The sequence below is a fragment of the Triticum dicoccoides genome, chromosome 2B, assembly GCF_002162155.2.
Source record: "Triticum dicoccoides isolate Atlit2015 ecotype Zavitan chromosome 2B, WEW_v2.0, whole genome shotgun sequence".
Lineage (NCBI taxonomy): Eukaryota > Viridiplantae > Streptophyta > Magnoliopsida > Poales > Poaceae > Triticum > Triticum dicoccoides.
In genome coordinates this window covers 272941582-272955179 of record NC_041383.1, presented here as the reverse complement: position 1 = coordinate 272955179, position 13598 = coordinate 272941582, and the positions used below count along the sequence as shown (strand labels likewise).

The 13598-nt window shown below is 44.7% G+C and overlaps 2 protein-coding genes across 3 annotated transcripts in view; both read right to left on the bottom strand.

Moving 5' to 3' along the window:
* The window catches only part of LOC119363500 (formin-like protein 16), a 4890-nt gene extending 2035 nt beyond the window's left edge, over window positions 1-2855 (bottom strand). The window contains exons 1-2 of the mRNA XM_037628872.1: window positions 2352-2855; window positions 2149-2246 (exon numbers count right to left, since the gene is read on the bottom strand). Coding sequence (XP_037484769.1) covers window positions 2149-2246; window positions 2352-2808 — 555 coding nt within the window. The 5' untranslated portion in view covers window positions 2809-2855. The remainder of the gene's footprint in view (window positions 1-2148; window positions 2247-2351) is intronic.
* Window positions 2856-3254: 399 nt separating this feature from the next.
* LOC119363499 lies at window positions 3255-8258 on the bottom strand. 2 transcript variants are annotated; one of them, XM_037628869.1, is made up of 3 exons: window positions 7642-8258; window positions 6883-6951; window positions 3255-4186 (listed from the first exon to the last, which is right to left on the bottom strand). In XM_037628869.1, exons 1-3 carry the CDS (start codon window positions 8254-8256, stop codon window positions 4157-4159), a joined length of 714 nt encoding a protein of 237 aa, XP_037484766.1. In that variant the 5' UTR covers window positions 8257-8258; the 3' UTR covers window positions 3255-4156. The 2 variants fall into 2 exon arrangements, with proteins under 2 accessions (XP_037484766.1, XP_037484767.1); XM_037628870.1 differs by having other exon boundaries at window positions 7667-8258.
* Between the last annotated feature and the right edge of the window lie 5340 nt (window positions 8259-13598).

The window sequence follows — 13598 nt, the reverse complement described above, 5'->3', positions numbered from 1 at the left end:
AGTGCCCGGGTTTGCTCCAGTGCGAGAGCACGCCGTCTGGGCTTGCCGCTTTGCCAGGATGCAGGCATGGAGGGCATCAACGCTCTTGTCCTTTGCAGCATGGCGCAACTTCTCCCTCGTACGGCGGGCACGCCGCTCCTTGACGCATCAGTAGTCGTGCCGTATGACGGCGTTGACCTTGGACTTAGAGCCCGACGTCACGGGGGCGAGGCTCCACCACAAGGGTTGTGTTGCCAGCCCGGAGCCGTCCGGTTAGGCGCGCGGGTACCTCCAGCCGCTGCTCGTCGCCTCCGGTTCTGCCGCGGTCATGCGCCCCAAGCTGCCGGATACAGGCCCCACTTGCGCGGATGCAATGGATTCCCACCAAGTGACTCTGATGGCGGAGCACGGGTTTCCTCCCTAGAACAGCGGACAACCAGCTGGACAGCCAACTCCTCTTCCTTGCATGGGACGAGGTCCCAGTCGATGGATCCGGAGTTGCCAGACTCAGATCCGTCACCCGTCGGATCCAGAGTTGCCGGACTCAGATCCGATGCCCGCCATGCTGGAGAGGAGCTGGGGGAAGCGGATTGGAAGTGGAGTCGAGTGGCTAGGGTTTGGTCCGGGATGCGGCTAGGGGCGCATATTTGTGGGTTTAGGGTGGGCCAGTCTGACGTGGCGAACGCGACAGGGTCTCCCCATATCCGTCCCACATACGGGCTGGGTTTGGGGGGTGCCGGACAGCCTGGGCGTATGGGGGGTTTTGAGGGGTCCAGTTGGGTGGCAATTTCGTGACCGGGCAGTGACAGGGCCGTCCGCCCGGACCTATAGGGGAATTTGAGGGATCCGGATGTAGATGCTCTTAGATTATGTGCACTCTGGCTATCGATATCTTTTTAAACATTTATATCGTGTCTTGCCTTCAAAGTATTATAGTAACGGAGACTTTAAGTATATTACATTACAACTTACCCTTTTGAACTGGAGGGCATAGTAACACTATCTCCATGGTAAAAGGTTCAACAAATCCTTTCTGAATATTATATTTGTAACGACCTAAGGCTTCTACCAATTCGCTATATCATTATTGTAACATGATGACATCTCCTACAATTAGAAATACTCCAACCATTACAAAATCTAACGCCAACCACCTTCAACCCCAAATTGTATTATGAATGTGAAATTATGCAATATATAGGCCAAAGTATGAAATGACGCAAGTATAGATACACTAATTACACATCAAGTATGGTACCAAAGACAACTATTTTCAACTGTAGTAACACGCTAGTAGTATTATGCTTGTTTCTCTCCAATCCCCAATCAAACCTCCTATCACTCTAGTGCCATTTCTGCGTTTGAACATATGGTTAAAGGTTAAAGGGTAGAATTAGATTAATGACATGAGCACTTGAATGATGCAAATAACATAACAGCAAAGACAAGGTCTGTTATTTCACCTGCTTGCCAGTGATGATTGTCAAGAATAAACATAAGGCGGACACAAGTATGTTGAGAGGCTATAATCAATTCAAACAGCCGGTGCACTCAAAGCTAGAACAAGGGAACAACTTTACAAAAGCTTCAAAGTGAAAGTATGCTACTCTAGACATATGACAAGCCTAGTGCACATTTTGTGCCCAGGGAAATTCTTCATCATTTCTATAGGAGCTAAAAGGTGTGATTAGGCATCTATTCTTGCCTTGTGTTTCTATCTTCCTTTTCCAGCTTTACAGATACTATAACAAGATGAGATTGACTTTAGTTTTGCAGTAAGCACTAGGAACCAGTACTGCCTAATCAACACTTGAACCTCAACTGATAACAAGAGCAGCGCAACCACAGATGCAATTCACCCACCAAATCTTCATCACAATAATTATCATAATTATAAAGACTGCAAAATTAGTACGTACTCCCTCCGTTCGGAATTACTTGTCGTGAAAATGGATGTATCTAGACGTATTTTAGTTCTATATACATCCATTCCCGAGACAAGTAATTCCGAACGGAGGGAGTATGAAACTCTACTCTCAAATTGTTCTCACATGCAGTCGCAGATCCAGTTAAGAACATGAATGAAAAAGAGAACCAAGTGGACACGCATGGAATCCGATTCCTCAAAGCTAGAGGGAAACTGCAGAGGAGAAATCGAAAAGCACGAACCTTGCCGGTGGTATCGTAGTAGTCGTTGAGAGCCCACTGGTACTTAGACTGATCCAATCCGAACCAGTTGGCGACGTACTCGTCCAGGCTCGCGTGCGCTGCGGCAACCCAGAAGAATCCCGCGCATCAGAACACGCAATCCAGGAAATGTGAAGAGAAAACTGAGATGCAATTGAGTTGACGAAAATGTTTTCCCCCATCACCTTCCTGCACGCGCGCGACGGCGTCCCATAAGAAGCCGAACACCGATCCGTCGTGCTTGCCCCCCGCAGAAGCCTTTCCGTACTGCGGCGGGGGCACCTGCACAGGAGGCAGGGACACCTTCACGGGCGGTGCAGGGGGCGAGAACTTGACCGGCGGCGCGGGCGGGCTAGCGCTCTTCTGCGGCGGAGGCGGTGCCGTACCCGTGCGGGAGGTAGGGGTGGAGAAGTCCGGCCTTGGGGAGTCGGACGGGCGCGAGGAGCGCGGGGTGCTGGCCGGCGACGGCGGCGTGATGAAGACGGTGAGGTTGCCGGCCCTCCCTATCATCGGCATCGGCGGCGAAGTCGAAGGCGAAGGCGAAGGCGCAGGCGAGGATCCCATTTGAACGGAGGCGGAGAGAGAGCTAGAGCTAGGAGGCCGGGAGCGAGGGGACTCCCGTGGGAAAGGCCGAGACGCCATTGCAGACAATGGCAGTGGAGGTTTTGTTGGCAGTGGAGTAGGGAGTAGTAAAATGTTGGCCCGCATCTCTTTTGTTTTATCCTTTTCTCCTAATTAATTATTAGTACTACCTCCGTCTGGAGGAATAAGTGATTTGCATAGTTCTAGATCATCGATTTGAGCAATTAAATATGTGTTATATGTCATGAAAAGTATATCACTAGATTTCTACATGAATGTAATTTCTAAATATATATTTTTTGTCACATATAATACATATTTAGATAGTTAAATCGTCATCTAGAATTACACGAATGACTTATTCACGGAGGTAGTACTATTAATTAAACAACGCGCGCTGGTCGAGCGAACACGCCGCGTTTTCCGAGACCTCGTGCACTGTGATTGAGCAGAAATGCTCTGCTTGGAGTAAACCGCGTCGTGATTCATGCACATATGTGCGCTCGAAAATAAGTAGGTAATAAAAGACAGATAATATTTTTTAATACAGTACAGCAAGTGTTTATATACATACGCATACATTCATCCCTATCTCTATGAGCATCTTCGAAAGACTGAGCCAGCATATCATCTTAAAATTTACGAAGTCACCGTAGGCACCTCGTCATCGACGGGAACGTCTCCCTCCGTTCACTTTTGTAAGGCGCGGAAGGAGATTTCCGACAGCCCCAAAAATCGCTAATGGACAACAATACCCTTCGATCAATTTGAAATTCAAAAACCATCGGGATCGCTTCGCCAAGTGCGTCGCCTCCCAGCGCGTCGCCGGCTCACCGCACACCTCGCCGCCCAGCTTCTCCCTTCCCACCTCGCCCAGATTCTCCTCGCCAGGATCTCCTCCCTTCCCACCTCGCCCAGATTCTCCTCCGCCCAGGATCTCCTCCTCCCTGCCCAGCTTCCTGCTCATCCAGGAACCTCGCTGCCGGCCCCAGGAGGGCACCTCGCCGGCCGCCGGCCCCAGCAGCACTTCGCCGGCAAGCTTAAGCTCGCCCAGAACCACCTCCCTTCTTCCCCGTGTCGCCAGAAGGTCCAGCTCGCCGGGGGCCAGGGGAGAAGATCAGGAGCTCCTCTCATGCGTGACCACCTCCAGGCTCGGTGCTCCTTGCCGGCTTGTCCCCTGGCAACAGTAGCAGATCCTCAACTGTAGCTCCTTCCCTTCGATAGCAGATCCTCAGCAGAAGAAACAACAGCAGATCATTGGCCCTCAATAGAAGCAACAGCAGCAGATCCTCAATATCAACAGTAGCAAATCACTGGCCCTCAACAGAAGCAACGGCAGCAGATCCTCAACAGCAACAGCAGCAAATCGTTGGCCCAATTGCAAGCATGGTAGTCCTAGACCTCAATTTCACTCCACCCGAAGAAGGCAACGAAGAACCTGAAGAAGAAGGCAACAATGCTGGTCAAAATTCAGGTACTCCGATCTTGCATCAAATTATGCCTCAGAGAAGTAACAGAGAAGGGATTGCTAAGATTGAATAGTGCATATGAGGAAGCTTCATTTTGTTCACATGTTATTCAACACTACTACGCTATGGAGTAGTAAAGTGGCTAAATCAAATGAAATGGATATCACAGTCTTCTCTATGGAAGGCTGAAAAAGATTACTCCACTAGAATGGAGTAATTAACATTTTAGTGGAGTAAGCAAATTTGGTGTTGCCTTTCTTTCTTTCTGTATGGAGTAATTAAAATGACAACAAAGAAATGTCATGGTACACAAGGCATACTAGAAAGAAGGAGATAACACAAGCAACATTAGTTTCAGCAAGCAACATTTACATTTATATTTTCAGCAAGCAAGCAACATTTATATTTTCAACAAGCAACAGAGGTCTCCTGGACAACTACGGGGGTATTTCAGTTTTTGCCTCATTTGCTTATAGGCAAACTGAACAAACTCCGCAAGAACCGTTGTGTACATCAAACAACATATACTCTGACATCATGTATGTGTGTAAATAAACATATACTCTGACAGCTAGGAATGGAAAAGAAACTGCTGCAAGAACAGCGGTGTACCTCAAAATATTTTCATACTACTCCAAATTAAAAAGAAAAAGCAATGCAAAAACAAATTATGGAGTAATTTGCTTGCTTGCCTGCAATAGAGGTCAATCATGGAGTATAAAGTTTAGTTTATATTTACAAATTTAGTTTACATTTATATTTTCAGCAACCAGCATTTATGTTTATATTTACAGCAAGCAAAGCAAGCAATACTCCTATCCCATGGAATTTAATGCTATTGTTGGCCTCTTGTTTACATTTCCAGCAACCAATTTGTAATATTCTTGCAATAATTAATTTTATTATTCTATTGCTATTGTAGGAGTACAAAGGCAAAGGAATTGGCTCACTGATGCACAGAGATATGCCGCTTACATGTCCTTGGAAACCCTCCATAAGAGTAGAGGAGGCAAGTTCAAGAGAACTGATAAGAAGGATGTGGCTGCAATATTTGGAGCACATGTTCGAGTTATTCAAAGAATATGGGAGACGGCAATGAAACAGAAAGGCCTTGGTCAGGAGGTGGATGTTTCAAACAAAAGAAAGGAAAATTGTGGAAGAAAATCTTATGATGATATCCTATCTCTCATTCCGACAATTCCCTTGAACAAGAGGTCAACTATTCGATCTCTAGCCAAGGCACTGGGTGTAAGCCCTACTACACTATACAAGAAGTTCAAGTTGAACAAGATAAGGAAACACTCCAACAGGGTTAAGCCGGTACTGACAAAGAAAAATAAGAGAGATAGGGTGGATTTTTGCCTCTCTATGCTAGATGAGGCAACATTAGGAGATGTAAGCCCAAGTTTCAGGAGTATGCATAATATTGTTCACATCGATGAGAAATGGTTCTCCATGACCAAGAAAAAAAGAACTACTATCTGCTGCCTGACGAAGAGGACCCGGAAAGACCTGTCAAAAACTCTATTGGAAAAGTGATGTTTCTCACAGCGGTAGCAAGACCACGGTTTGATGAAGATGGGAACATGACATTCTCCGGAAAAATTGGGGTATGGCCATTCGTGAGAGTGACTGCAGCAGCAAAAAGAAGCAAGAATAGGGAAAAGGGGACATTGGAAACAAAGCCTGTCATAGTGACGAGGGATGTGATGAGAGAGTACATTATACAGAAGGTTGTGCCAGCGATTCAAGCATTGTGGCCTGCAGATGATGATGGACGACCCATTTTTATCCAGCAAGATAACGCGAGAACACATATCCTACCTAATGATCAAGCATTCGCAGAAGCTGTGGACGAAAGTGGCCTGGACATTAGAATAATGTATCAGCCTCCAAATTCTCCGGACATGAACGCCCTGGACCTTGGGTTCTTCAGCTCTATTCAGTCGCTAACAGACTGCAAAAGTCCAAAAACTATTCCAAAGCTGATTAAAGGTGTTCAAGAGGAGTTCGATGGATATGAAGTTTCAAAACTGAACAGAGTATTCATAACTCTGCAGACTTGCATGGTTGAAGTAATGAAGAATGGTGGAGCCAATAAATACAAAATCCCGCACATGAACAAGGATAGGCTAGAAAGGCTACAACTGCTACCGCCCAGGATCTCAGTTCCTCCTGAAGTGTATGCAATGGCACTAGAGATGCTTGGACGCTGATCCTACTCCAGTTTGTTGTGTATTCTACTCCAGTTTGTTGGGAGTACTTGTGTATTCCGTGTTTACAAGAAAAGGAGTATGTGTTTATGTGTGAACTTGGAGAATATTCTTTACTTGTTTTCTAGGAGTATATATTCTCTTCAGCAAAGAATATCCAGATGTACTCCTAGATGCAAACAGAGATGCCAAGCTCTTTTAATGAATATTAAACTGAATTTTTACTCCAAAAATAGGAGTAGCATGCTTGCTTAACTGAATTTTTTAGATTCAATGTACTGTCGACGAACTACTCCAGAAAAATTCATGTTGATCAACTCTTTCTGTTGGGTTAAATTATGGAGTATTTCTAACGAGGTCGCATATTTGGCACATGATATTTAAATTATGGAGTATTTCTTTCAGTTGAGTAAATAGAAGGGCAACTACTCCAACTGCAGTAAGTAGATTACCTGAACTTTGGCCGGTTCATGCCCATTCCAAAAGATATACTCCACCACATCTGCACCATATCTGTTAATCTGCAAGGCAAATTAGGTGGATAGGATTAGGTGGTGAACACTAAAGTGGCCTGGACATTATTTGCCTCTTCTTGATTTCCATCCACACACACAATCTTTCTCCTTCACTTTTTTTTCTCCAAAACAGAGGCAGAGTTGTTTTCTATTTTTTGCAGAAGCAGAGCTTGTTGTTGCTTACAAGTTTGTACTACTCCATAATTGTTACTCCCCGGAATCATCATCATTGTTTGTTGCTTTCAGAAGGCACTTAATTTGATAACTGTCTCATCTTAGTACACACACATTTGACACATACATGCAAAGCTAGCTACTCCCCTGAATCTTTTGCACATACTCCAAACTTAATTTTGATGGAGTATCATGATTGGCATGCGTTTCCTCTAAATTTGTTGCACATATCATGCATGCTTATCTACTCGTGGTACTGTATATATCATGTATGCATGTACAGTTGTACAGTTGGTCACAACTCGATCGTAGGTGTCGATCAGTGCATGCTATGCGCGTGTGGGAGGCCGGCATGTCACTGCCGTTGTAGTACTAGGAGCCACACCATTTGAGAGATCCCTCCATCCATCATGCTTGTGAATCTGATGCTCTGAATCATATCACTGACCAGATGCATTTAACTGAAGGTGAGGTGAGAAGAGCAGAATACAGACTACAGAGGATGAACCAGATGCATTTAACTGAAGCGGCTACAGTAAATCCTCGCCTCGAAGACGAGCTTCCTGCTCTGCTCTGTGATGGTTGTAGGCCTTGAAGAAGGGCCCATCCACCCCTCCCCCTCCCAGCCCCCCGCCGGTGATGCTGAGGTGGTGAAGTAACCGACGAGGAGGAGGAAGAGGAGCGGGAGGGAGACGACGATGTGGGCATCGCCTGAAGCAGCAGATCCAGGCAGACGACCGACAGCAACAGCTCCGGGCAGGCAACCGGCAGCAGAAGCTCTGGGCAGGCGACAGGCAGTAACAGCTCCGTCGTGCCGTCTTGATAGTCGCCGCAGCAGATCGAGGACCGCCACTGCAGATCGGAGGGCCGGAGGGGGGAAAATCGCATTTTTAACAATGGAGCTGGTGTTGGAGAGCGCCGGCGACGCACGCGAGGGAGAGGGTGCCGACGACGCGGGCGAGCGAGGAGCTCGGGGAGAGGCGGCGCGGGCGAGAGAGGTGCAAGGGAGAGGACGCCGGCGCCGGTGATGCGGGCGAGCGTGAGAGAGGGAGGGATGCGGGCGAGCGTGTGAGGGAAGGGATGCAGATGTTTCGCTACCGTGTCCCCGGCCGACACGGGGGTAAAAATGGAAAACATCCTTTTCGTGCGCGAGCGAGCAAGTGTGCACACGATTTCGCTCCGTGTCTTACAAAAGTGAACGGAGGGAGTACTATTAATTGAACAATGCGCGCTGGTCCATACGAGCGAACACGCCGCGTTTTCCGAGACCTCGTGCACTGTGATTGAGCAGAAATGCTCTGCTTGGAGTAAACCGCGTCGTGATTCATGCACATATGTGCGCTCGAAAATAAGTAGGTAATAAAAGACAGATAATATTTTTTAATACAGTACAAACGCAAGCGTTCATATACATGCGCATACATTCATCCCTATCTCTATGAGCATCTTCGAAAGACTGAGCCGGCATATCATCTTAAAATTTACAAAGTCACCGTAGGCACCTCGTCATCGACGGGAACGTCTCCTCCCACTGAATGTGCATCGTCGGAAATCTTGAAATAAATTCGAGAGTATGGAAGAATAGTGTGGATGGACAAAAGGAAGAACAAATTAAGAATGCCGAAACGGGAGGAAATCCGAAAACAAATTAAGTATTCTAACCTAGACAAAATGCCCTCGATCTCTACTATCAATCCGCCCGTGCCTTCAACTTCCTTTGATATATTGATATGTCTCTAACGTATCTATATTTTTTTATTGTTTCATGCTATTATATTATTAATCTTATATGCTTTATATGCAATTTTATATTAATTCTAAAACTAACCTATAAACTCAGTGCCCGTGTCAATTCCTGTTTTACCTATTTTATTGTTTTGCAGAAAAACAGTATCAAACAAAGTCCAAACAAAATGAAGTTTTACGGTGATTTTTTCTAGACTGGAAGGGACCCTATAAAATTCGGGAGGAGGCCAGAAGATGTACGGGAGAGCCACAAGCTCACACGGCACACCCCGAGGTGGGTGCCACCTGAGCTTGTGGACCTCACGTACCTTCTTTGACCTAATTCCACTTCTGTAAATTTCCATAAATCCCAAAACCACCAGAGAGACACACGAAACAATTATTCCGCCGCTGCAAGCTTCTGTTCTTTCGTGATCCCATCTCGATGCATTTTCCGGTATTTTGTCGGAGGGGGATCGATCATAGAGGGCATCTAGATCAACCTTGCCGCACCTCCGATGATGTATGAGTAGTTTACCACAGGCCTACGGGTCCATAGTGATTAGCTAAATGGCTTCTTCCCTCTCTTTGATCTTCAATGCAATGTTCTCCTCAGAGTTCTATTCTATGTAATTTTCTTTTGTAGTGTCTTTGTTGGGATCCGATGAATTGTGGGTTTATGATTGGATTATTCATTGAAAGTAATTGAGTCTTTCTTAACTTTGTTATGTATGATTGTTATAGCTATGTAATACTTTCCGATCTATGGGTTTTCTTTGGCCAAGTTGATTTGTAGATCTTTAATGGAAGTGGTGCATAGTAGTAGGTTCAAGCTTGCGGTGTCCTCACCCAGTGATAGAATGGGTAGAGAGGCAAGTATTGTGTTGTTGCTACTATGGAGAAAATGAAGGATTTTAATCATATTGCTTGGTTTTATTCTGTATACATTATGTCATCTTGCTTAAAGCATTACTCTATTTTTCATGAACTTAATATCACAGATGCATGCTGGATAGGGGTCGATTGATGGAGTAATAGTAGTAGATGCAGGCATGAGTCGATCTACTTGTCACGGATATAATGCCTATGTACATGATCATGTCATCAATAACATCATAACTATGCGCTTTTCTATCAATTGTCCAACGGTAATTTGTCTACCCACCATATGCTATTTTTATGAGAGAGAAGCCTCTAGTGAAAACTATGGCCCCCCGGGTCTATTTTAATCATATTACAAAAACCAAAAATACCTTGCTCCAATTTTATTACTTTTATTTTACTTTGTGATTTATCTATCTACTAGTATCAGATTTAATCATTGCAATTAATGAGTACAAGGGGATTGATAACCCTCTTGCCCGCGTTCAGTGCAAGTATTTGCTCCTGTGTGTTTAGGTACTACTAAGGTTGTTTGCGTGACTCTCCTATTGGTTCGATAACCTTGGTTTCTACTGAGGGAAATACTATCCGCTACTATATTGCTTCACCCTTCCTCTTCGAGGAAAATCCCAACGTAGCTCACAAATATAAGAAAGAGTTCCTGGCGCCATTGCCGGGGAGACTTCATCAAACTCTCATGGTCCCTTCATACACATTATCATTTACTTGCTTGACAACAATGAAGAGATGAAAGAGCTTGTGAAGATAATGGGCAAAATCGATGTGCTCTGTAGGACGATTGTCTCTTTATTTGCAGTGTATGTAGCACTCGTGATGTATTCAGTGGCTATGACATGAGCACTTTGCTGAACCTAGTAATGAATGAAACTTGTGTAGCAGGTTGGGCGTAGTGTTGTGAACATCTAATGATTTCTATTAACAGAAATCGGGGGCTATCCCCTTTTGCTCATAAATAAATAAATAGCAGAGGCCCTTTTGGTAATAAATAAATAAATTAGAAGATGCCCTGTCGGGTCAGCTTTGTTCCCATTCGAAGACGTCGAGCAAATTGCAGTCCAACGGCAAACTATGTCATCAAATTCAAGTTTCACAGCCAAATATGAGTACAACTAAACAACAATGTCATCATGTTTTACTCGCATACAATCACCAAACTCAAATCAACATACATAACAAGTGACTTCTCACAGCAAAATACTAAACAACACGTTCATCAGGTTTCAGTTGTCATAGCAAGCACAATTTCACATAGTAGATAAAAAACGTCTCCTGACAGGCAAATACGACAAAAGCAATCTAATCATCATCCGCAGCGGCAACATCAACATCTTCACCATGTGTATCAGTCTGAATCGTAATTCCCCAGAGTGTCATCTTCTTCTTCATCCTCAATGTCCTCGAACGTTGGCTTCTTGATCAACTCTTGTATGTCCACAGCACGACAGGCAATCTTTTTGCCAACGTCATTGACATGATGGTTCTCAAAGATATTAGGAGCATCTATGGAATCTTGTACATTAGAGCTGTGTAAGCATCATCTTGTTGTGCAACTTCATTAAACGAATTCCTCTGCTCAAATCTTTGCAATACTCTCCAGTCATCGCTACGTGCAAATGTGTCTTCCAAGAAAAATATCTGCGTTGCTTGATTTGCCAAAATAAAAGGCTCGTTGGTCTGGCACGCCGCCTTGACATTGATGGATTTGAAATAATCATCAGCTCTGGGTTTTGCGATCCTAGAAAACAGGTTATACCAATGACAGCACAATAGAACCACACACCGATGATCCTCGAAACTGGAGATATAGTGCAACTGAACAATGTCTGTTATGTTAGCATACATTTTAGTTGTCTCTCTGCCATACGTATCCGTGCTCATGATGGCAATGTTTTGTGTCTTCCCGCCTTCATCGCGTGTAAGGGTGTTGTAGCGCACATCTCCAACAACGCAAGATTCATAATGTCTTACCCGAGTATCAGGACCCATTGCTAGTGCGTAAAGGGCATCATCAACTGCCTACCCATCCTCCCGCATCTTCTTAACCTATGTTTAGAAAATAGACAAGCTGATCAGCTTATGTACTCAATATATTAAAAAAACTGACAATGCAATTCAATAGCTTACATGGCTCTTGAACCATTTCGCAAATCCTGCCATAACCAGTTTGTCAATGTTTCTTGGATTTTGCGGTAGTAACTCGTTTTTGTAGATGCTTCACAACATAGTGATCGCGTCAAACATCTAAATATATAAGAATGTGCTGCAAGTTTAGTAGATTACGATGTATAAGCTGCAGTACTTAGCACTTACTTGATATAAGGCAGTATCTCAGGACAGTTATTCAACACATACCAAACCATTTTGTCCAAATCTTTAGGTTTGTCCTCTTGTCGCCTCTTCCTTGTAACTCAAACAGAATAATCGAAAACATTGAGCCCAGGATTGTCTTCACCCACCTCTTTGCTAAGCTGATCGACTGTTTCAATGTGTTTTTAGCAGAATGTCAACGCTTCTGTAGCAATGTAGGCCTCTGCAATGGAACCCTCAGGTCTAGCTCTGTTCCTCACATAGCCCTTGAAAGTGCCTAGCTGCCTTTCAATAGGGTACATCCAGCCATACTGTACTGGACCTCTAAGTAGTGCCTCATCAGGTAGATGAACAGCCAAATGCACCATCACATCAAAGAAGGCTGGAGGATATATCTTCTCAAGGTCGCATAGGATAGTTGGTATCTTGTCTCTAAGACGCTCCAAAGCATCTATCCTGATATTTCTACTGCAGAGTTCCTTGAAGAATTGTCCCAACTCTGCAACTGCTCTGTATAAGTCGGGGCGGCCCAATCCTCTAAGGATAACAGGTAAAACCCTTTGAAGTAGGACGTGGCAGTCATGAGTTTTCAACCCTTGTACCTTGTTTCCATCTGCACTGACTCTCCTTTCAGGGTTGGAAGCAAATCCATGTGGGAATCCCACACATGACAGGACCTCGCAGAATTCTTTTCTTTTTACCTTGTCCAAGACGTACATAGCTGGTGCCATATCCCGTGGTTTACCTTCATCTTGCACCTACAAATCCTTTCTGATACCCAGATGTGTCAAATCAATCCTAGATTTTAAGGTATCTTTCGTCTTGCCTTCAATATTAAGAAGTGTGCTGACAATGCTGGCACATATATTTTTTTAGATGTGCATCACATCAAGATTATGCCGCAGATCCAAATCTTTCCGGTACTCCAAGTCCCACAAAGTGGACCTGCGGGTAAACAATAATCTCTCTTCTGCCTTGCCACGCTTCCTTTTCCCGCTACCATTACCAGGATGGTTTCCTGGTGTAATATGCATGACCTTCTCTAATTCCACTTGCAACTCATCGGCGGTGAACCTCTTTGGCGCATCACGGTTTTCATGCTTTGCATTGAACACATGTCTTCAGTATTTTGTAGGACGCGGCTTGTCCTTGGCAAGGAAACGGCGGTGTCCAATGTAACAGATCTTGCTAAGTATTGCGTATGACAGCGGATTCCTGTCACAGCGAACACATGCATTGTAACCACGTGTCGTTCGCCCTGACATAGTGCCCAAAGCTGGATAATCATGGATGCACCAAATTATAACAGCACACAAAAAGAAATCAGCTGGTGGGCTGCTATATAGGTCTGGAGTGAGAACACCCTTCCATAGCTATTGAAGTTCCTCCACAAGAGGCTCCATGAATAAATCAAAATCCTTTCCAGGACTTTTTGGACCTGGGATGAGCAAGGCCATCATGTAGTTTGATTCTTTGGTGCAGACATTTGGAGGCATGTTGTAAGGGATAATAAGCACTGGCCACATGCTATATGTGGCGCTCTG